The sequence below is a fragment of the Oncorhynchus tshawytscha genome, linkage group LG17 (genome assembly GCF_018296145.1).
Source record: "Oncorhynchus tshawytscha isolate Ot180627B linkage group LG17, Otsh_v2.0, whole genome shotgun sequence".
Taxonomy (NCBI): domain Eukaryota; kingdom Metazoa; phylum Chordata; class Actinopteri; order Salmoniformes; family Salmonidae; genus Oncorhynchus; species Oncorhynchus tshawytscha.
In genome coordinates this window covers 5,523,201-5,547,706 of record NC_056445.1, presented here as the reverse complement: position 1 = coordinate 5,547,706, position 24,506 = coordinate 5,523,201, and the positions used below count along the sequence as shown (strand labels likewise).

The following is a 24,506-nucleotide window of genomic DNA, read 5'->3' as shown; positions in this document are numbered from 1 at the left end:
AGTCTGCATGAAGCAGCCAGTCTACATGGAGCAGCCAGAGATGTCAGTCTGCATGAAGCAGCCAGAGCTGTCAGTCTGCATGGAGCAGCCAGTCTGCATGGAGCAGCCAGTCTGCACGGAGCTGTCAGTCTGCACGGAGCTGTCAGTCTGCACGGAGCTGTCAGTCTGCACGGAGCTGTCAGTCTGCACGGAGCTGCCAGTCTGTAAGGAGCTGCCAGTCTGTAAGGAGCTGCCAGTCTGCAAGGAGCTGCCAGTCAGCACGGAGCCGACAGAGCGGTCAGTCTGTAAGAAGCCGCCAGAGCTGTCAGCCTATATGGAGCAGCTAGTGCCGCCAGTCTGCCCAGCGCCGCCAGTGCCCCCAGTCTGCCCAGCGTCCCAGTCTGCCCAGCGTCGCCAGTCTGCCCAGCGTCGCCCAGCGTCGCCAGTCTGCCCAGCGCCGCCAGTCTGCCCAGCGCCGCCAGTCTGCCCAGCGCCGCCAGTCTGCCCAGCGCCGCCAGTCTGCCCAGCATCGCCAGTCTGCCCAGCGCCGCCAGTCTGCCCAGCGCCGCCAGTCTGCCCAGCGCCGCCAGATCTGCCAGTCAGCCAGACTCTTCCAGATCTGCCAGTCAGCCAGACTCTTCCAGATCTGCCAGTCAGCCAGACTCTTCCAGATCTGCCAGTCAGCCAGACTCTTCCAGATCTGCCAAGATCTGCCAGTCAACCAGACTCTTCCAGATCTGCCAGTCAACCAGACTCTTCCAGATCTGCCAGTCAACCAGACTCTTCCAGATCTGCCAGTCAACCAGACTCTTCCAGATCTGCCAGTCAACCAGACTCTTCCAGATCTGCCAGTCAGCCAGGATCTGCCAGTCAGCCAGGATCTGCTGAAACCACCAGCCAGCCAGGAGCTGGTAGATCTATCTACCTGCCTGAGCTTCCTCTCACTCCTGAGCTTCCTCTCACTCCTGAGCTTCCTCTCACTCCTGAGCTTCCTCCTGAGCTCACTCCTGAGCTTTCTCTCACTCCCGAGCTTCCCCTCAGTCCCGAGCTGCCTCGGTCCCGAGCTGTCCTTCAGTCCCGATCTGCTCCTCAGTCCAGTGGGGTTCTGGGTGGGGACTACTAGGCCATGGTCGGCGGCGAGGGTGGACTATCCAGGGACGAAGGGAGAGGGGACTAAGACATTAAAGGAGTGGGGTCCACGTCCCGCGCCGGAGCCGCCACCATGGACAGACGCCCACCCGGACCCTCCCTATTGTTTTGAGGTGCGTTCGGGAGTCCGCACCTTAGGGGGGTTCTGTCACGCCCTGGTCAAAGTATTTTGTGTTTATCTTTATGTATTTGGTCAGGCCAGGGTGTGGCATGGGGTTTTTGTAATTGTGGTGTGTTTGTCTTGGGGTTTTGGTGGTGGTATTTGGATTGTAGCTTAGTGGGTTGTCTAGTGTTAGAAATTAGATATGTAGACGGGCGAGTCGGTCAAGGATCGATTCAGACAAGGTGGTAAATTGTATGACAAGCGACAGTTTATTCAGAGTGAAGATATCTAGAACAGCGTAAATACGGCTCCTCCGCTAGTTCGTACGGAACTGCAGGCAAAGAGACCGTTACAATCAATACACCACTTATATATAGTACAGAAAGTAGGTTGATTCTGGAAGATCGGATCTTTGGATTGGTTCAGCTGGGGTGTAGTCTGTAGTCTTCCGCCATTGGCTCAGTTGTCTGTCCGTCATCGTAGAATCCTCTTCGGGCACACAATGTTCAGCTATAAAGGAGATTATGTGTGTGTGCGCTGGTTTTGGCAATTAGTGTAATGCGGGAGCTATCCTGTAGGGGACCCCATAAGCTTTACTTTGAGTTGTAGCCCTGTATTAACAATAGTTTGGTCACCTGTATAAGAAATAGCATTTCTCTACACTAGCAAGGTCTATGGCTGTCTGGAGTGGTTCTCAATCAGAGGCAGGTGCTTATCGTTGTCTCTGATTGGGAACCATATTTAGGCAGCCATATTCTTTGAGTTTGTCGTGGGTGATTGTCCTTAGTGTCTTACTTGTACTCTCTGTTAGTTTGCACTAGATAGGCTGTTTTTTCGGTTTTCATTACGTTTATTTGTTTTGTAGTGTTTAGTGTTTAGTCGTGTTTAGTGTTTAGTCGTGTTTACGTTTTGTTTAATAAATATGGATCGCAATCGACACGCTGCAGTTTGGTCCGACTCTCCTTCATCACCACTAGAAAACCGTTACAGATAAACACCTGCCTCTGATTGAGAACCACTCTAGGCAACCATAGACTTACCTAGAATACTACACTAAACACAACCCCATCAATCTACAAAACAACCAGGCAAGACAAACACATAATCACCCATGTCACACCCTGGCCTAACCAAAATAATAAAGAAAACACAGAATACTAAGGCCAGGGCGTGACAGGTTCAGATAATAACTACAGAACGAAGCCAACATCAGCGTGAGCTTTGGTTGCGAATGGTATGAACTTTGAACTCTTATTCACTACAGAAGTGATACCTCCTAGCCGTTGAGTTAGCAACAGCCTCTGCAAACGAGGGTTAGGAAGGAACAGACAGAGTATCCCGTCTACCACCAGGCCTTTCTAATCAACCTGGCCGGGGTATCCTGGAAGGATATTGATCTCATCCCGTCAGAGGATGCCTGGATATTTTTTTTAAATGCCTTCCTAACCATCTTAAATAAACATGCCCCATTCAAGAAATTTAGAACCAGGAACAGATATAGCCCTTGGTTCTCCCCAGACCTGACTGCCCTTAACCAACACAAAAACATCCTATGGCATTCTGCATTAGCATCGAACAGCCCCCGTGATATGCAGCTGTTCAGGGAAGCTAGAAACCATTATACACAGGCAGTTAGAAAAGCCAAGGCTAGCTTTTTCAAGCAGAAATTTGCTCCCTGCAACACTAACTCAAAAAGTTCTGGGACACTGTAAAGTCCATGGAGAATAAGAACACCTCCTCCCAGCTGCCCACTGCACTGAAGATAGGAAACACTGTCACCACTGATAAATCCACCATAATTGAGAATTTCAATAAGCATTTTTCTACGGCTGGCCATGCTTTCCACCTGGCTACTCCTACCCCGGTCAACAGCACTGCACCCCCCCACAGCAACTCGCCCAAGCTTTCCCCATTTCTCCTTCTCCCAAATCCGTTCAGCTGATGTTCTGAAAGAGCTGCAAAATCTGGACCCCTACAAATCAGCCGGGCTAGACAATCTGAACCCTTTCTTTCTAAAATTATCTGCCGAAATTGTTGCCACCCCTATTACTAGCCTGTTCAACCTCTCTTTCGTGTCGTCTGAGATTCCCAAAGATTGGAAAGCAGCTGCGGTCATCCCCCTCTTCAAAGGGGGGGACACTCTTGACCCAAACTGCTACAGACCTATATCTATCCTACCATGCCTTTCTAAGGTCTTCGAAAGCCAAGTCAACAAACAGATTACCGACCATTTCGAATCTCACCATACCTTCTCTGCTATGCAATCTGGTTTCAGAGCTGGTCATGGGTGCACCTCAGCCACGCTCAATGTCCTAAACGATGTCTTAACCGCCATCGATAAGTAACATTACTGTGCAGCCGTATTCATTGATCTGGCCAAGGCTTTCGACTCTGTCAGTCACCACATCCTCATCGGCAGACTCTGCAGCCTTGGTTTCTCAAATGATTGCCTCGCCTGGTTCACCAACTACTTCTCTGATAGAGTTCAGTGTGTCAAATCGGAGGGTCTGCTGTCCAGACCTCAAGCAGTCTCTATGGGGGTGCCACAGGGTTCAATTCTTGGACCGACTCTCTTCTCTGTATACATCAATGAGGTCGCTCTTGCTGCTGGTGAGTCTCTGATCCACCTCTACGCAGACGACACCATTCTGTATACTTCTGGCCCTTCTTTGGACACTGTGTTAACAACCCTCCAGGCAAACTTCAATGCCATGCAACTCTCCTTCCGTGGCCTCCAATTGCTCTTAAATACAAGTAAAACTAAATGCATGCTCTTCAACCGATCGCTACCTGCACCTGCCCGCCTGTCCAACATCACTACTCTGGACGGCTCTTACTTAGAATACGTGGACAACTACAAATACTTAGGTGTCTGGTTAGACTGTAAACTCTCCTTCCAGACCCATATCAAACATCTCCAATCCAAAGTTAAATCTAGAATTGGCTTCCTATTTCGCAACAAAGCATCCTTCACTCATGCTGCCAAACATACCCTTGTAAAACTGACCATCCTACCAATCCTCGACTTTGGCGATGTCATTTACAAAATAGCCTCCAATACCCTACTCAACAAATTAGATGCAGTCTATCACAGTGCAATCCGTTTTGTCACCAAAGCCCCATATACTACCCACCATTGCGACCTGTACGCTCTCGTTGGCTGGCCCTTGTTGATAATGGGATATGTAGACGGGTGAGTCGGTCAAGGATCGATTCAGACAAGGTGGTAAATTGTATGACAAGCGACAGTTTATTCAGAGTAAAGATATCTGGTACAGCGTATACGGGCCCGTTCCTTCAGCTCATAAGGAACCTCCAGAAAGAAGCCCCGCTAACAGTGTGCACATGTATTATATACAGAACAGAAAGTAGGTTGATTCTAGAAGATCGGGTCTTCGGATTGGTTCAGGCTGGAGTGTAGTCTTCTTGTATTGGCTCAGTTGGACCATCCGTCATCATAGAGTCTCGTCGTGCCTGTTCTTGGTCACACAATGTTCAGCTAAAAAGGAGATTAGGCGTGTGCGTGTGTGTTCCTCTTTCTCAGGGTTGGGGTGCCTCTGCAGCTGGTGTTTGTCACGAGATAGTGTATCAGACTCAGTGGTTAGGCCGCTCACTGTTATGTAGAGAACAGGATGTTCCAGTGTCTGTGCGTGTTGACCTTGAGTATGTGTGAAGGAGGGTGTAACGTGTTATAACAGTTCAGCTTGTGGTAATAGGGCAAATAAGGTAAAACTAAACTGCGTTCTATTTATCTTCTACACCCTCGCTTCATACTCGTCGCTGTAGAGAAATGCTATTTCTTATGCAGGTGACCAACCTATTGCTAATACAGGGCTACAACTCAAAGTAAAGCCTGTGGGGTCCCCTACAGGATAGCTCCCGCATTACACTAACTGCCAAAACCAGCGCACACACATAATCTCCTTTGTAGCTGAACATTGTGTGCCCGAAGAGGATTCTACGATGACGGACAGACAACTGAGCCAATGGCGGAAGACTACAGACTACACCCCAGCTGAACCAATCCAAAGATCCGATCTTCCAGAATCAACCTACTTTCTGTTCTGTATATTAGTGGTGTACTGATTGTAACGGTCTCTTTGCCTGCTGTTCCATACGAACTAACGGAGGAGCCGTAATTACGCTGTACTAGATATCTTCACTCTGAATAAACTGTTACTTGTCATAAAATTTACCACGTTGTCTGAATCGATCCTTGACCGGCTCACCCATCTACATATCTAATTTCTAACAGAACTTGGTAGGCAGAGGATAGTTAACTAACGGTCCAGTCGAAGTGAACTGATTGGGTGTGCGAGAACGGGTGAGCTCGTGGAAAGGAAGATTCAAGGAGGACGGGTGAAGATTTTTCGGTGGGTGGACAACAATTCTGCTCAACTCGGGAAACTGATCTAAAGGTGCACCATAAATAAGGTAAGCAAAACCTGTTAAATCAAACTTTGCATATTGTCGTATAGTCTGTCTAAATTTTGATCAGTATTTCCGAGTAAGTATGAATTCTTGTGTAAATTTATAATTTGCTGACGAGTCGAAAGAACAGTGTAGTGAACATATGTAGTAACGAACCGGCGACGGCCCGTGTGATGTAAATCATTGATGAGATATCAGTAAGGGGATAGTTAATTACTATTCATTAAATCTGGCGCCGAGGGGATAAATTGTAATTTTGTCCCGTGACCCGGTCAGCACAGTCTGATAGCTTTCAATGATGAGAGATCACTTTTAAGGCCTGGATAGTTCCGATAGGGGTCGGGAATAGAGATCAGTAAGGGGATAGTTAATTACTATTCATTAAATCTGGCGCCGAGGGGATAAATTGTAATTTTGTCCCGCGACCCGGTACGGCTCAGTCTGATAGAGATTCACCGATAGGGGTCGGACATGTGTAATAATTCTGATAGGGGTCAGCTCGATAGGGATCAGGAATAGAGATCAGTAAGGGGATAGTTAATTACTATTCATTAAATCTGGCGCCGAGGGGATAAATTGTAATTTTGTCCCGCGATCCGGTACCGCTCAGTCTGATAGAGGTTCACTGATAAGGATCGGCTTTCAGGGGTCAGAGATATAACGTGTTGTTTTGTCTTGTTTTGTCTATTTGTAACTGTTTATATTAAAATGCAATGTGGTTGTAATTGTTTCCATTAAGATTGTTGGTGGTTAGATAGAGGGAGAGAGAGAGAATTATAATAAGGGATATTGGATAAATCCGAAACTTCTATATTGTATGTACCTATGACTTCTGTGTTAAATGTATAATCAGGAACGAAATGACTGATGTATAATTGAAATAATATCTGAATATAATATTTAAATATTGAGACTAAATAGTCGAATAGATCCCTTGGTTGTGCGCTCCACAAATGCTATACCAACCCATTCATTTTTTTCTCGAACTAAAACATACTAAGGAGAAGCTCAGAGATAAGACAGAGCACGAGCAGCAGTGTCTCTTCGAATACATCGTGGGTATTAATCAACGTCGGGCGAAGTATATGCTAACTATATTCAGATAGAAGGAGAGAATTTCGATTAAAACTACGATTAAATTCCGATTGAATTAAATTAAATTACGTTTAAAGCAAATTCACAATGGCGACCCCCAATACTCCAAAGCTGAGGTTTAATGAGTTCCTAGAACAAAAAATAGAATATAGATCAGGGGGAAAGGAACAATGGAAGCACATGAAGAAAGTTTGGGAGGGATTAAAGCTAAAATGGACACAAGAAGGTTATTTAGGAGGGGGACCGCCATCCGCGGTTCAGCTGAAAACAATGGAATGTGGGTTAAAAGAGACGTTGCAGGAAGCTAGAGAGAAAGAGGCAGAAAAGAACAAAAATCACGTATTTAAGAAAAAAAGGGACTAAACAGAGAGAAAGGGCAGAAGTGGAACTGAAGATAGGAACTTGGGCCATCGAAGAGGCGCTAAGAGCACAACTGAATAAAAACGGAAATGATGGGGGTGGCCACTCCCTCACAAGGGGAAGATGAGCAGACGGACCACCACCAGGAGATGGCGCCAAATCCATTTCCCTCTGCCCCGCCAACACATGTGCCCTCAACGACCCGACCCCTTTACCCAGTCCTATCAAATTTGCCTCCACCTTATACTGATAAGGGGAAAAGGGCCGGGCCCGCGTCAACACAGGCCCCTGTGTTCCTTGTAAAAGAAGGAGTACTCCAAGGGGATACGTTGATCACAGGGGGCCACCTGGAGTGTGAAGAATTAAAGCCTGGCCCACAGGGTTACTCCACACCAGGGGGTGCACAAAGGTGCACACCAGGGCCATCTGACATGCATGCCCCTCGATCTATGCGAGAACAGCTCCGCCCCAGTGGCCACACGAGGAATCCATTCATAGATGGAGCAGGGGGCAACGGGAGCAGCTTGAAGTCAGAGGGGAGGGGAACCCCCACCTCCTGCACATCCAGTGTGTACAGAGAACATAGAGGGGAACCAAGGAGCGATATTAGTAAGGAGTATTTCACAAGTGGCCGCCGACAAGAAGAAAATTTAATGTCTTTCAGCGAACCGGAAGAACAGGAAGGAGATGATATGGAACCACAAGAGGAGACAGAGGAAGACGTTCCCCTCACGGCTGCAGGTGTATGGGAGGCAGAAAGCCAACTGAAACTCATGGAAGAAGTCGCAGCAGAAACGGGTGAAATAGTCCTGATACAAGGAGTTTTTAAGGGAAAATCAACCCCGTTGAAACGGCAGTAAGACGGTCAAGGCGCATCATAGCCAGACAAAAGAGAGGAGAAGAAGACGAAGCCCAAAGACAACATGGGCCGTATCAAATGCCACTCAGGATGGACGACACGACGCACCGAGAGGAATACGTTGCCTGGAAGATGCAAGATTTAACGGCCCTGATGGAACAGCTCCCGAGCTTACATGGGGGTGCCTCGGCCTGGCTGCTTCAGCTTCAGTCCCTAACTTCCGGGGTCCGGCTTGCCTTGGGGGACATGAAGGCCTTATTGGCTAGGTCAACCGACTACACGACCATGAATGCCCTAATAAACACAGCAGGACTGGGAAAATTGGGGTCAGCAACAGAACCTGAGAAATACAGAGTATCACTGTGGAATGAGCTCAGAAGGGCATATCCCACCGAGAAAAATTATGCAACCCTTACCTCTTTTGCCATGGAAGACGGGGAGCAGGCAGCTCAATACCTAGATGGGGCCAAGACCACCTGGAGGTCAGTCCACATTGAACCCCATGACCAGAGCGGAACCACTCTCAGCATGTGGAAGGAGATGGTGGTGAATGGGACACCCATAGAAGTGAAAACCAAGCTTAGGGCCACAGTGGGGCTGATGGCCTTGCCCACTGCCCAATTCAACTCCCATGTCCACCATCACATCTCTCAATACAACAAAGACAAAGGCACGGCTGATTCACAAGTTCAGTCGCTACAACTCCAACTGCTCAAATTACAATTGAATGAGGCCCAAAAGACCGCAAAGCCAAAAAAGCAAATGGTGGCGGAGGAACCCACTGATATAGCCAAGATTGTGACTCAGACCATGAACCAGATGTTGGTGGCCGCTCCAGCACCACCGACCCCCGCACAGGCACCGGTCGTATACGCCGCCCCTCCAAATCCAGGAGCCAACTACGGATATGAGGGTTACACCCAGCCTGGATTTTCTAACCCATCTGGACCGACATGGGGGACCGCCGCAAGCTAGAAGAAATTGCTACAACTGTAACCAAGAAGGGCATTATGCAAGGATCTGCCCTGCTCCCCTCTCACAGCAGCGCCAGTCATACTTGGCCTACAGAGGGAGGAGAGGTGGACAACGGGGAAGAGGGGCCCCAGCCCCTGCCCAGGGATATCCACCAGCCCCTACCCAGGGATATCAACCAGCCTACAACCCAGCGCCCCTACCGGTCCCACCTTCCAGGGGATGTCCGAGGGATACCCCCATGGGAATGAGGCTGCCCACCACCACCAGTTGGGTTAGATGGCCAACAATTCTCTGTCCACACGGAACCCACTATTACATGTGTAGTACAAGGGGTCACCCACAGGTTTCTTGTGGACACTGGATGTACATATTCCGCCATCAATTCTCATCAACCCCTCTCTTCAGACAAGGTAAAGGTGGTGGGGGTTTCAGGAAATCCTGAAGATCAATACAAAACTACTCCACTATTGTTCCAGTGGGGCCCTTCCAGTTTGAAACACCAATTCCTATATTGTCCAAATTGCCCAATCAACCTACTAGGTCGAGACCTACTCTGTAAGTTAGGATGCGCAATCTACCTAACTGAGTCAGGTGTGGAGGTCGCGCTCGATCCACCGCCAAGGGCCCGAATCCTGATGCTCCCAATTCTGCCCGCACCTGCTCTATCCACCACACAGGAGGTTTACTGGCTCAAATGCCTACCATCTGGACCTGGAACTCCTGCCATCCAATTTCAATTCAACCAATGGAGGAAGCTAATATATACCTTCCATCCCTATAAGACACCACAGGCTGAGTTGCACTGCACTCTCAACGTCACTGACGACGAAGACACGCCGTACACACAAGATTGGGATGAAAACATGATGCATCTTACCCCAAACATACGCTGCCTTACCATCGTGTGCGGCCCTGAGGGGGTGGCAGCCCCAGTCATACTCCCACACCATATTAAACCTTGGTATCAACTGGGACCCGACTCTGCTCCACACGTGACCCTCACAGTAGGGAATGGACATGAGGCCCGAAGTCTGGGTCCAATGATAAAAGGGCCTCGAAACTCACTTGGGAAGCGACTAGTACACCAGGCCTGTTGAAGGCAACCACCGAAGAGATGTGGCGTCTGACTATGGTGGACACTGAAGAACAGTGCCAGCCTGAGCGCCTCACTCTCCCCAGGCATCACGGGAAACCATATTCTGATCACCCTTCCTCCCCTGCTGTCTTGGACTCCATAGACAAGGCAATATGGACAACCACACCATTTGACGTGGGAAAGTTACAGGTCCAACCAGTGTGCATTACCCTAACCAATCCGGCACAAGTACCAATATTTCGAACCCAATATCGACTGAAGCAAGAACAGACAGAGGGGATAAGACCCACTATCGAAGGCCTACTGGAAGCTGGGTGCATATACAGGACTCTATCACTCTGGAACACCCCCATACTTCCTGTTCTGAAGGCAGGAGGAGAAACATACCGGATGGTGCAGGATTTCCGGGCTGTAAATGAAGTTACCACACCCATCGATCTCCCTGTTCCAGACCCACACATCATACTGAGCAACCTGTCACCCAAACATCGGTATTTCACCGTAGTGGACTTGGCCAATGCCTTTTTCAGCATCCCATTGGATGAGGCTTCCCAGCCACTTTTTGCCTTTACCTACGAGAATCAGCAATTTACCTATTCCGTACTTCCCCAAGGTTACACTTCTTCCCCGGGAATCTTCAATTATATTCTGAAGACTCACCTGGCAGAACTGAAAATCCCAGAAGGAGTGATACTCATACAATACGTAGACGACCTGTTGCTGGGGGCTCCCACCTCAGACCTCTGTCTAGAAATGACTAAAACCCTGTTAGACTTTCTGGCAGTCAAAGGCTACAAAGTCAAGATGTCAAAAATCCAATCATGCAGACGAACCGTTCTGTTCCTGGGAAGGGAAATCTCAAGCGAGGGGGCCGGACTCTCAAAATCACACTGAGACTCAATCCTACATCATCCCAGGCCCATTACTGTTTCAGGAATGCTCTCTTTCCTGGCTGGGGTTGACGGGATACAGCCGTACTCACATCCCAGACTATACTGAAAGAACTGAACGTCTGAGAGAAATTGTTCGAGAAGCTGGCCCAAGAAACCTACAGGCCCCACTTACATGGACTCCTGAAGCTTCAACGGCGTTTGGGCTCCTGAAGACTGACCTGTCTGTGGCTGCTGCTCTCACGGCACCAGACTACGGTAAAACATTTCACCTGGATGTTTCTGAAAAGGAAGGCTTTGCATCCGCCGTCCTTTTTCAGAAACATGAGGGGGAGAGAAGAGTACTCATGTACCACTCTTCAAAACTTGACCACATTGAAACCGGCCAGACCGCCTGTTCCAGATACGTTGCGGCGGTAGCCAAGGCGATTGAGAAGACAGCCCATCTGGTAATGTGCCACAAGATGCAAATACACACCCACCACGGGGTGGCAGCATACCTCATCAGCAAAGAATTTACCTTCAGTGCGGACAGAAAAAACAAAATCCAGAACAAATGCACCCAGTCACACATCACTTTTGTGAACACCGACAAGAACATGGCAGATGCACTCACCGCAGAAGATGGCCTAGCACACTCCTGCCAAGAGAGGGCAGCACAAGAGCTCAAACTGAGACCAGACCTGGAAAATGAACCACTGACATCTCCAGACCTATGGCTGTACACAGACGGATGTTGCTACAAGGGAGACACAGGAAACGTAGCTGCCTATGCGGTCGTACAGCAGCTGCATGACAAAACACATGTCACGTTGGAATCAGGAATTATCCCCCAGCCAGCATCGGCACAACTTGCGGAAATTGTGGCTTTGACTCAAGCTCTAGAGAAAGCCGAAGGAAAAACTGTAAACATTTACACGGACTCGGCATACGCACACGGAGCAGTGCACATAGATGGACCACAATGGGTTAGGCGCAACTTTACCACCACAGGTAACCTACCCATCAAGCACCGAGCCCAAATGGAACGTTTGATGCATGCCGTGTCCTTACCAAAGACAGTGGCCATAATGAAATGCCGAGGCCACCAAAGACTGACCAGCAGAATCAATCAAGGAAATGATGCCGCAGACCTGGCAGCCAAGGCCGCAGGAGGATACAGCCCCCGACAGATGGTGCTCGGGATAGAACCGGCAAGGACTGAATTGACAAGCCAACACATACTAGAACTACAGGAAGAGGCAGGCCCTTACGAACATTCGGTTTGGACACAGAAGGGAGGCTCTAAGGGACCAGATGGAATATGGAGATGCCATGATGGCCGACTGGTGGCTCCGGCTAATCTCTGTCCAGAACTGATAAGGGAAGCCCATGGACCCACTCATGAAGGGAAACTCAGAACTTTACAGAAGGTTTCATACATATGGTGGCACCCCACATGAAGGACATGACAGATTTATTCTGTGACGAATGCAACATATGTGGAAGCCACAATCCAAAGAAGCCCTACCAAACCCCGATGGGGGCCTACCCGGTGCCAAACGCATGTTTCCAAGACATCAGTATAGACTATACAGACATGGGAGAAGACAATGTAAAGAACGGGAAGAGATATTTGCTAGTAATGGTAGATAGATTCTCTAGATGGGTAGAAGCAATTCCAACAGCTAAGGAGGATGGGAAAACGGTCATTAAGTGGCTACAGACAGAACTCATACCTAGATATGGGGTCCCTAGACATATCCGGCGACAATGGGTCCCACTTCGCAAACAAACACCTGAGACAGGTGGAGGAGAGGTTCGGCATTATACACAAGTTTGGTTCCGTGTATAAGCCGCAGGCCCAAGGCCTTGTGGAGCGCTGCAACCAATCTCTTAAGTGTAAGATAGCCAAAGTGTGTGCTGGTACAAAACTGACATGGGTGGAGGCCCTGCCACTGGCGTTGATGGCCATGAGGTCATCACCTGGGGCAGGGACTCATCTCTCACCCCACGAAATAATGACAGGAAGAGTAATGCCAGGTCCACCAAGAGAGGGAGGTCATATGCCCCCTCTTGATGTACACCAGATAGGTATGACTGACTATGTAAGAAAATTGACGGAACTGTCCGCAGCTCTTTCCAAACAGATACACAAAGTCCATGAGGGGAGCTGACGGGAGATCCGGAGCAAGTGAGGGTAAAGGTCGGCGATTGGGTAAGGATCAAGGTCCACAAAAGAAAGTGGGCGGATCCCAGGTGGACTGGACCGTACGAAGTGAAGGAGGTTACTTCACACTCAGTCCAGGTCAAAGGTAAATCGGGCGCACCTTGGCACCACTTGACTCATTGTACACCAGCACCGACTCCTTCTAGAATTCTGACTGAAGTCAGGGTCGATTTGAGCGACCTAAATTTGATTACAACCACAGAACCCTTAGTTGGTGAGGATGTGGGAGCAGCTCCCCAGCACACCAACTAACAGGTCGTCCAGAGATAGGGGCTATCCCTGGACGAGATTGGGGATATCGGGCCCCGTGTTTGTTATTTTTATTGTAGTCACAGGAGTTTCCATGGGGATTCTCCTGTGGGTATTAGAGCATCATACACCTACATCACAAGCAGATATAGGACCCTCTAATGGGTCATCCAACCTGACCACATCCATGGCACATATAGAACTGACCAATCATTTGTGCAAGAGGCATTCCACCACCCCTGACACTGATTGTAAGGCCAACGACATACGGAGCACGACCGTTTGCGTCCCCGCAAACGCAACTAATATCATTAACATCCCTTGGGGGACTTTAGGGTACTCTAGGCTAAAGGGGAGGGAACAGGCGGGGACCAGTGCACTCTGGTTTGCCGGACACGTCTGGTATATGACATTAGGGAAGGTTGGCGATTGGTCTTGGAGGAATTTGGTGGGGAGACAGGTAATGGGTGGGAAGACTGGACAACAGACGAGGGGGCAGTGAAATGGCGGAAGCAACTGACTTTAAGACAAATACGGGACTGAAACTTACTGTTAGGCCAGGGGCCAGCCCTTAGGGTGTTATGATTTCATACTGGCCCCAGGGAATTCCGGGGTCAGATATTGGTTGTGGCGAATTTGCGTGACTAATAATCCTAAACCGACTTCGGTTACAGTAAGGAATGACATGACCACACCCGTAAAAGGGTCCCCGTCATCCCCACTGTTTGGCCCGGTGGAGGCAATATCCAGGCTTAAAAGTCCGGATGATGTAATTTTAACAGCCACAGGAGTCTCAGGTTTTTCCAATAATTGGCTATTGTTGACCGAGGAAGCTGCAAATACCACCAGGCAGGGTTGTGTGGTGTGCATGGGAGCTCGTCCATTGCTCCGCATTGTCCCAGCAGTAGTGACTCTAGCATGTCTAATTCCTCTTATGACTACAGATAACCCCAGGGATAATTGTACTGCCTGGGATGAGGTCTATCCGGTTACTAAATTCACCACTAGGAACCCAGTGTTTTCCAACCAGGTTGCAAGGGCAAATTTTACTTGTGTCAATATGGCGGGAGGAGGAACCGAGGTGGGATGGATCCCTGCGGATTGGTGTCTGGATACAGTTAATATTAAAGGGAGCCTCAGGCCAATATCCAGAGCAGATGTGTGGTGGTGGTGTGGTAGCACGGTCCTGTTTGACAAGTTACCCTCCAACAGTACTGGACGCTGTGCACTTGTTACTCTCTTGTTGCCTGTTTCTATCTACCCTATAGGAGCCGAGGACCTTGTTCTGCGGATCCAGGGAGTGAATCCCGGATATAGGGGACGTTCCAGGAGAGACACCACCCCATCTAGTGGAGACCCCTCCTACATAGACGCTATCGGAGTCCCTAGGGAGTGCCTGATGAGTATAAGTTAATAGATTAGGTAGCTGCAGGGTTTGAATCATCCATCTGTTGGTGGTGCACAATTAACAAGAATGTTGATCGTATTAACTATATACATTACAACGTCCAAAGACTAGGCAACTGGACTCAGCAGGGTTTTGAAGCAGTACATGGTCAACTGGCTGCAACCAGCCTGATGGCTTTCCAAAATCGTATTGCCATTGATATGTTACTCTCTGAGAAGGGCGGAGTTTGCTCTATGTTTGGTGACCAGTGTTGTACTTTCATCCCTAATAACACAGCCTCGGATGGTAGTTTGACGGTCGCTCTGGAAGGTCTGCGGACGCTTAATGGTAAAATGAAATCTCATTCTGGGATAGATACCTCGATGTGGGACTCCTGGATGAGTGCATTTGGTAAATATAAAACCCTGGTGTCCTCCATTTTGGTATCCATTTCGGTGTTCGCTGCCATTTTAGTTCTCTGTGGATGCTGTTGCATTCCATGCATCCGTTCCCTTACCACTAGGGTTATCTCTAGAGCTATTGACCCTTCCTCTCCTTCCCAGATGTTTCCTCTGCTGGATAAAGACCTACTTGAATTCGAGGATGAGGAGGAGAGTGCCTATTAGGTTTACATTATATCTGCTGTTGCCTTATGGGGATGTATGTATGTGTTATGCAAGTGGATCATTCCGCCTGACTTGCCTAGTTTAAGTCACATCTCTTTGGAGATGTGAAGAGAGGGAATCAAGGAAAAAGTTGGCTTATGTAGACAAGCATTTTACTTTTATTTTGAGCTGTTGTTCTCCGCTCTGTTAAATGAGGGTTGTAAGTTCCTAGGTGGCTGGTAGCCAACTTAGTACATAGTGGGATTTAATGGAGAACATGATGGTAATACATATATATCTATTTCTGTTTAATACCGTGCCTTATTTCATAGTCCCCTTGGGAGAAGTTTCTCTTTGTGTCTGGATCTAGTTAGGTTGTGTCACGTCTCTGGTGAGACGTGAAGAGAGGGTTTTGTAGAGAAATGCTATTTCTTATGCAGGTGACCAACCTATTGCTAATACAGGGCTACAACTCAAAGTAAAGCCTGTGGGGTCCCCTACAGGATAGCTCCCGCTTTACACTAACTGCCAAAACCAGCGCACACACATAATCTCCTTTGTAGCTGAACATTGTGTGCCCGAAGAGGATTCAACGATGACGGACAGACAACTGAGCCAATGGCGGAAGACTACAGACTACACCCCAGCTGAACCAATCCAAAGATCCGATCTTCCAGAATCAACCTACTTTCTGTTCTGTATATTAGTGGTGTACTGATTGTAACGGTCTCTTTGCCTGCTGTTCCATACGAACTAACGGAGGAGCCGTAATTACGCTGTACTAGATATCTTCACTCTGAATAAACTGTTACTTGTCATAAAATTTACCACTTTGTCTGAATCGATCCTTGACCGGCTCACCCATCTACATATCTAATTTCTAACATCGCCAAACCCATTGGCTCCATGTCATCTACAAGACCCTGCTAGGTAAAGTCCCCCCTTATCTCAGCTCGCTGGTCACCGTAGCATCTCCCACCTGTAGCACACGCTCCAGCAGGTATATCTCTCTGGTCACCCCCAAAACCAATTCTTTCTTTGGTCGCCTCTCCTTCCAGTTCTCTGCTGCCAATGACTGGAACGAACTACAAAAATCTCTGAAACTGGAAACACTTATCTCCCTCACTAGCTTTAAGCACCAACTGTCAGAGCAGCTCACAGATTACTGCACCTGTACATAGCCCACCTATAATTTAGCCCAAACAACTACCTCTTTCCCTACTGTATTTTATTTATTTATTTATTTTGCTCCTTTGCACCCCATTATTTGTATTTCTACTTTGCACATTCTTCCATTGCAAATCTACCATTCCAGTGTTTTACTTGCTATATTGTATTTACTTTGCCACCATGGCCTTTTTTGCCTTTACCTCCCTTATCTCACCTCATTTGCTCACATCGTATATAGACTTGTTTATATGGTATTATTGACTGTATATTTTTTTACTCCATGTGTAACTGTGTCGTTGTATGTGTTGAACTGCTTTGCTTTATCTTGGCCAGGTCGCAATTGTAAATGAGAACTTGTTCTCAACTTGCCTACCTGGTTAAATAAAGGTGAAATAAAAATATAACAAATAAATACCACACAACGACGTTACTACAACGAATTCAATTCACCAGCAGATACATTCTTCAAAGGACACAGGACTCGGTTGGGCAACACGGCCTTCCATCTACCACCAACCTACCAAAGCGCAGCTCAGAGTAAATATTTATTGCATTTTCCTTTTCCAAAGGGGGGTTAATTTAGAATGCATAAGATACTGTATTTATGATAGCACAGCTTTGCCCTTTGTTCCTCCATCTTCCCGCTCTTTCACTCAAACCCAGCCCCTTTTCTTTTGTGTAACAAGCTGTCATATCTGTTCCGCCCACTAGCGACGTTTTCCTTTATGATGTAATGTGTAATCAAGTTATGATTTTAATTATGTTTATGTGTGATTTAGTTAGGTATTTAGTAAATAAATAATTAAACCCAATTTTGCATTGCTGATTCAAATTGTTAACCAGGGTTCGTGCAGATAACCAAGAATTTACAACTTTCAGATGAGACTGAATTAAGATGACGATTAATATTGACTGCTATTGATGTAAAATATTACTAGGTCTTTAGGAGTTTATTTGGAAGATAATAGCTCTATAAATATTATTTTGTGGTGCCCAACTCTGTAGTTAATTACATTTACGTGATTACCTCAATCAGGTAATATTAATTACGGAGAAATGATTTTATAGAATAGCATGTCATATCACTTAATCCGGCATAGCCAAAGACACGACAATATGCATATCATCTATACAGGCTAATTGACATAATTAGTTTGGGTGTTCCGATATGTGTGGTGGAATTATTGTAATCAAAAGGAGACTTTTAGTTTTCTTCAAAACAATTCCAACTCTATTATTTAATTACTGCAGTAATGGAGCTGGTCAGTAACCATCGCTGAAGGTGATCGCTGAGAACTCAACGAGCTGGTAGGAGCCACAACATTTTATAACGAAGTCCATCCTCCTTCAGTCTACATAACACACAACAGATGTATGGAATGGGTCACAAGGTTAAGATTTGAATAAAATATACTTATAATTCGTAACAACAGTTTTCATCGTGCAGAGACAAGTGTCTGGCCCCCAACTCCAAACTGGAGCCATGTCTCCCTGGTACCGTATAGAACAGAACTCATGCTCTGGAATGCGGTATCCCCAAAGACATCGTAAATCTCCTGTCAGTGTTATCTCCCAGAGTCCCACTTTCAGTTCACACAGACACAATTGACAGTTATAAGAACCCTCTATTCTGTTGCATAAAACAACCATTCGATGCAATAAAAGTATTATAACAATATTGTAATTTCCACCAATAATGGTAAATGCAATTAGATTATGTTAACGTGGTATATGCATTTAAGTGCAGTCTCTGCCAAAAACAATATATTGGTGAAACAAAAACTCAAATTTAGATAAAAACATATCACATCAATAAAGGTAATCGAAATACTGTATTGTATACCCATTTCATGGCCCATGTAGTAGAAAATGAACAAATATTGGGCTTAGAGTCTAACAGAAAGTGGTCAAAAGCCCAACGACAATGGATTAGACTATTGAATACCATTAATCCTTTCGGACTGAATGAAATATATTAATTCACCTGAATATTGGCTCCACCTGGTGTCCAATATTGGACAGAAATCACAATTGTGATTTTCCTGATCTAATCAGTTACATCAGACCGTAAAAGTCAAATATTAATACCCTGTTGGACATATAAGAAGTATAATTAGACCGTAAGGGAACATCTGAGAGGGAAGGGTGATTTTAATAGTCTTTGATTAATAGAAAACGGGAATAAAGATATATTTACTTACTGGTTGCGTAAATTTTTTATATTGTGGGATATGAATTAAATAACAAGGATAAGACCACAAGAGGAGTTGAAAATGCTCGGCAAGCGGAGTGCCCCCCCCGGTCTCTGTACAGCACGAAGGCTCCAGATCGACCTTGTGGATTTATACCCTAATCTAATGTGGCCAGATGCCTGGGTACTGTGCATCCTGTGGCCCAGACACAGTCAGCGTCAGCATCATTCAACTCTTAACAAGACCTTCACTCCAACAGTACACAAGAAGAAACCTTCACACCATGCGGCAAAAATACTACAATGGGCACTACTACAAGGGACGGAATCATCACCTCAACACAACTCTACCCTACAGAGGTGGAGTACTGGAATGGTTATAGGAATCTCAATGAAGCAAACACTTCAAAGAGAACCCAAACATGAAGACCCACCCAGGTATGTATGATTTTAGAGCACCACTCACTAAACGGAGGACAAGACACCCAGCTTCGAGGACATAGTGGGGCCGTGGAACACCACAGAGGCTGCCCTTAGGTCTGTTGGAATCCGAAAGAGGGGAACAACTGCTGCCAACACTCATTGGGTCTATCGCTACCTCACAACGTGAGTCGGAACCAAAAGAACACAGCCGGTGAACATTGCGCTCAACCTTTATATACCAGTCAATGGGAAAACGGAGGTCAAGGCGCCTAAACAAAAAGACATGGTGAGACCGAAAAACCTCAGGTTTCCCCTAGGGCTAATTAGAACCACACGGAGTGTTAGAGTTGCGTCAATTCGAATCTGGTATCAGGATAAATATGACATTGAGTCACCGATTGTATACTATGTCTTTTTTATTAGCTAAGCAATAAGTGGTAAATGCAATTATCATATATGCAGGGCAAACAGAGATCTGACTTGTTCCTGACAAAAATATTATAATATACCCTGATGACAGTAGTAGTTCCTGCTTCCGAGTCGGCCTGTCAGAGTAGAGACTGGGCGTGGTTTAGACTCACCCAGCCTATCGTTGATTGTTGTCGTACCAGCCCCCGGGCACTCCAGTTGATAGATGTAACTTGCTGTGTTGAGTATCTATGCGCTCAATACCGTTATCTAACAAAAGACTGTTTGTTCTCGCAACACTACGTTCTGAATGTGCCCCCGCAACTCATTGCACAGTTCCTGTCTTCATTTTATTCTCTTTTTCCATCGAGAAAGACCCATGGCCCTGAAAATGTGAACTATGTTGCAAAACATATACATCCACACAAGCCAACAGCAGACAATATTCAATCACATATATGGTAACGGGCTATAGTGCATAACACAGAAGCCTCCTTTTTACACCACCCAATATATTAGGTTGCTGATGAACCCAGGAACTTTAAACCTTTATTTTGTGAATATATGTGTGATGCACGTCCCTTTGTTGATTAACATAATAACTGGAGTTTTCGATTCCCCCTTTTGACACCCACAAGGGTGTCACTCATTATCCTTTATTTCAGCGGTCCCAACATAGTAATATGTTAATAGCATTTCATGAAAATAATAAAAAGTTTATTAATAAGTTTTTTTTACAGAAAAACAAAAGAAAAATCAACAAGTGAAATGCTTTTGTCTCCCATAAGGGTGTCACTTATCAAAAACAGGATGACATTAAGATAAAGGATAAAACTTGTCATGGAAAACAGAGTAAAGCATTATTATAAACCATCTGGTCCCCTCAGCCACTCCCATCCTGTACCAGGTGGGCTCCTTGCCACCCAGGGACTCTAAACCTTCACATAAGAGAGGACAAGTCATATCGTACACGTTATGTATTTAAGAAGTTATCATTCCACGACCTCACCCACAGCAAACCAGGGGTCATCCTCAGTCAGCCCCATCCTCCCCTGAAAGCTTGATTCAGTATCAGCATCAAGCAAAGGCATCATGCCTAAAGCCTTCACCACATCTGTAACAGACTTCTTAAAACACGGTATGATGCAAGCAGCACAACACATCAATAATAAAAATACAAGAATTAGGGTCAGAAATCCAGTAACCACCAAACCAGGCTCTCAACCAAGAGAACAGTCCAGACTCCTCCACCCCCGCCATGGTCCTCACCTCAGCAGATAGTATATCTAAGGCCCTTAGTGGGCTTGATGCACTACCATCTGGACTGGTGTTATTAGGAATATTCGTGCAACATTGTTCACCGAAAATCTTGCAGACACCCCCTGACTGGCAAGAAGCATATCCAAAGCAAGTCTATTCTGTCTGGCAACCCTAGATGTGGCTCAAGCTGTTCAGACATACTAGTGAGTGCATCACAGGAGTAATTCACAAAATGCTGTTGATTATAGTAGATATAATTAATCCATGCAGTCTGTCTTGCATCCACTATGGCTGGACCTATAATAGGTAGTAAGTGCCATAGTCCGTCATTCCTACCTAATGCCTGAAATTCACGAGGAACCCCAAAGGCACCCCCAACAGATTAGTGTGTATGTCAACTACATCCTCCGTCCATGGAGCACTACGTCTGTCTCCCATGGGATGGAATGTTTTCAGGCCCCCTGGATACAGAACCCAACAGCTGTTCAGCAGTAACATCAACAATGGTCAGTGGAATTATCAAACTGGTCAGAGCACACGTACCTTGCCAGTCTCCTCTAAGAATGGCTCTCAGTACTCTTTTGGGTCCACATATCCACCACACATCAGCCAGACCACTAGTTTGGTTTAGGCCTGCAACTGGCATTGATGGTCATGTTACTACTGCAATCAGCTTCAGGCAATCTCCCATAGTCTATGCCATTACCTGTACCCGTGATGCAACTGTAATTGCCTCTCTTTTCAGGGTCTTAGCTGTATACCTCATATAAAAGACAGCCACAAATTGTCCCTACCATCAAAACCAGTCTCAGTGCCTAATTAATCAATAGCTGAATCTTCTCTAACGTTAATTACCTGAATAGGATTTGACACAGTGGTGGTGGGTGGTAGGCTCGGTCCAGGGGTGGTAGAGGAGTGTGTCTGGCTCTGGTTCGTCTGGGACCTCTGTGGTTTTGGCAGCACCTTAATAGAAAACACACCCATCGTGTCTGTCCCGGTCCTTTGTAGTCCGAGGGTGTAAGTGCCTGCATCAGAGAGCTCAATGGTTTTGATGGTTAGTAGGATTTCATCACCTTTAGAGTTCAGTGCTCCCAGTTTTCCCCCATATCATGGAAAACCTATCCACCTTTATGGGATCCCCTATGCTATAAGGATACCCTCTTCTCCAATCCCAGAACTGTCCCAAGTTGGTTATCATGTAATCCCCAACTCATGCAAATTATTATTGTGACAAAGTGTGAACGAAATAACCACGACAACAGAAATCTACCATCAAACTCCAGGTTTATTTATAAACACACGGTAATGGGAGGGGGCAGGAAAAGGGGCTGAGCTGGACCCAAGGAAAGAAACAAATATACAAAAACACCCCTAAGCTAGACTAGCCTACTTTAACAGCTAACTAACCAAAAATAGTGGGTGGTCTGCCCAGTTCTAACTAGTGTATTTAACAAAGTTCACCTACGGGTAGTGTATGCCCATGGGCGACTTGTCTTGGTTTCCCCCTTTTCCCACCAGCAACAAACAAACACCATAACCAAAAACAATACTCACAGGTGATGACAAAGTGCTATGGAGGTGCTCAAACAAAAGAGAGGTTAAGACACAAAGAGAGAGTGAAACACAGAGACCTACAGACATGGCATTTACAGAGAGATTGAGCTCTAGAGCAAACAAATGATGGGGTTTTTAAACCATGGGGAAGGAACTGTGATAGGGTAGGAAATAGGAGGAGGTGTGTCTTCTGATTGATGATTGATTGTTGACTGATTGGGGAGTGATGATTTTCACCTGTGAGGGGAGAAGGAGAGAAAAGAAACACACACACAGGATACACACACACACAGGATAACTGTATCCGTAACACCTACTCTAAATAATGACTTAGGTAAGATTAGTATTATGTTCTGACATTATCATGTAGGAGCGCCCCTTTCATTCTCCACATGTCCAATTCTTCCTTTTGGCTCCACTCTAACTGTTATCTACACATTATGTTATCTTTGCTCGTCCTGGCTCCTCTTCTAAAACTTCTCCTCTGCTCTCCAACCTTCAAGGTATCTGCAGTGCAGGGGAGGGCTCTTCTGTCTGCCTTTTCCCCCTATCTGTCTGTAGCTCTTTTTCTCATGTTTCCAAATTTTAACTAAATGTCTCACTGTTTGGCTTTATCTAAACTCATATAGGTTAATTAAACTCCACTATAATTCATTTACCTTTAAAAAAATACATATATTTTTAAACAGTATTACCCATGACCACATTCATTATTCATATGGCACCCCCCTGTGGCTGATCAGACCACCTGGGAGAGCCATGAAAGCAGGTCAAAGGTTACACCATCCCCTTACATTTGTGTTCTACACCATATTGGACATATTAAAGAGCCCTTTATCTTAAAAAAATAACTTGTTTAATCAAAACTCAGAAAATAAAACTCCTAATATTCCATATGTGAGTGTACCCCTTTAAGATATCTTGTCTCTGGGAACATGGAAATCCCCTTCAACCCAAAACGTTTGCTACAAACAAAACCTAATAATTATAATAATACCCTCAAATAATTTGTTTTAAATTTCCTCAATGTTTCATGTAACTCATTCAGTCTTTAAAGGATTGTCTCCACAAAATGCTTTATACCCTGATTAACGTGCACTGTCCCTTTAAAATATAATAAACTCAGCGTGAAATCCACTTTGCAGGCTTTTCATTGTTCCCCATAATGAAAACAGATTCTAATGTTAGTATACCTTAACCTCCTGTTTAACTTCAAATGGTGTTATCTGAACAATCAAACCAAAATCAATAACCGGGAATTATTGTAAACCGATATTCAGCTACTTTAAAAAAATGTTTTTGGAACTTTTTTTCTGTAAAGTGACTCAAAGCTATAATGCACGCATTTTCCCTCTAAATGACACAACCAATTTTCTCTGTCATAATTTGAGGAACGTTAGTGTATTCAACGTAATTACGCAGTTTTACCTTCCAACTTCTTCTACCCCAAAATGTAAACGTACCATGTACTTCACTAAATTCATAAGAACATTTCGATGGGCACAAATCTATCGTAATTGTCTCTTCATTATGACTTAGAATTCATCAGATTTAGAGAACTGTCTCATCTTATGATTCAGCATTTTTAAAATACGACTCCATTCCCAATAGGTTATTCCAGCAGATAATTTGGGAAACACAACGTATTGCATAGAAATTGCCTCGCCATTACCTCGAACAAATTAGTCTCTCAATTCAACCTAAACAAACTATCAAAATGTTCAGTCATATCTTGAACAAATACTAATAACCGTATCAATCTGGGCAAAACTCATAAATATTTGAATTACAATCAGAATGAATTTTAGTCTATCGATGTCAAGGCTGAGAGACGAACCCCAGTCCCCCGCATCGAAGGCAAAATGTTTACCCCAACGCCATTCAAATGATTGAGTTTCCCCACTAATAACCATACCATTATAATTGTCTATACTAGCAAACTCCGGCACCGAGACAATTCCCAGAAAACATTACAATTCAAAGGCCCAAGCTTTTCCCCAGCGAGGATTCTCCTTATTCTCTGTTTTAGCGTCTTCAATATCCAGCCAGGCTCCCCGTCAACTGGGAGTCGACTGTCATAGTTGAAGTGTACCTATGATGAAAATTACAGGCC

The 24,506-nt window shown here is 45.7% G+C and overlaps 1 protein-coding gene across 1 annotated transcript; it reads left to right on the top strand.

The window, feature by feature from the left end:
* The first annotated feature begins 10,994 nt into the window (after window positions 1-10,994).
* On the top strand, window positions 10,995-12,379 carry LOC121839753. Its single transcript, XM_042299972.1, has one exon. It carries the CDS (start codon window positions 11,285-11,287, stop codon window positions 12,377-12,379), a length of 1,095 nt encoding a protein of 364 aa, XP_042155906.1. The 5' UTR covers window positions 10,995-11,284.
* The last annotated feature ends 12,127 nt before the right edge of the window (window positions 12,380-24,506 follow it).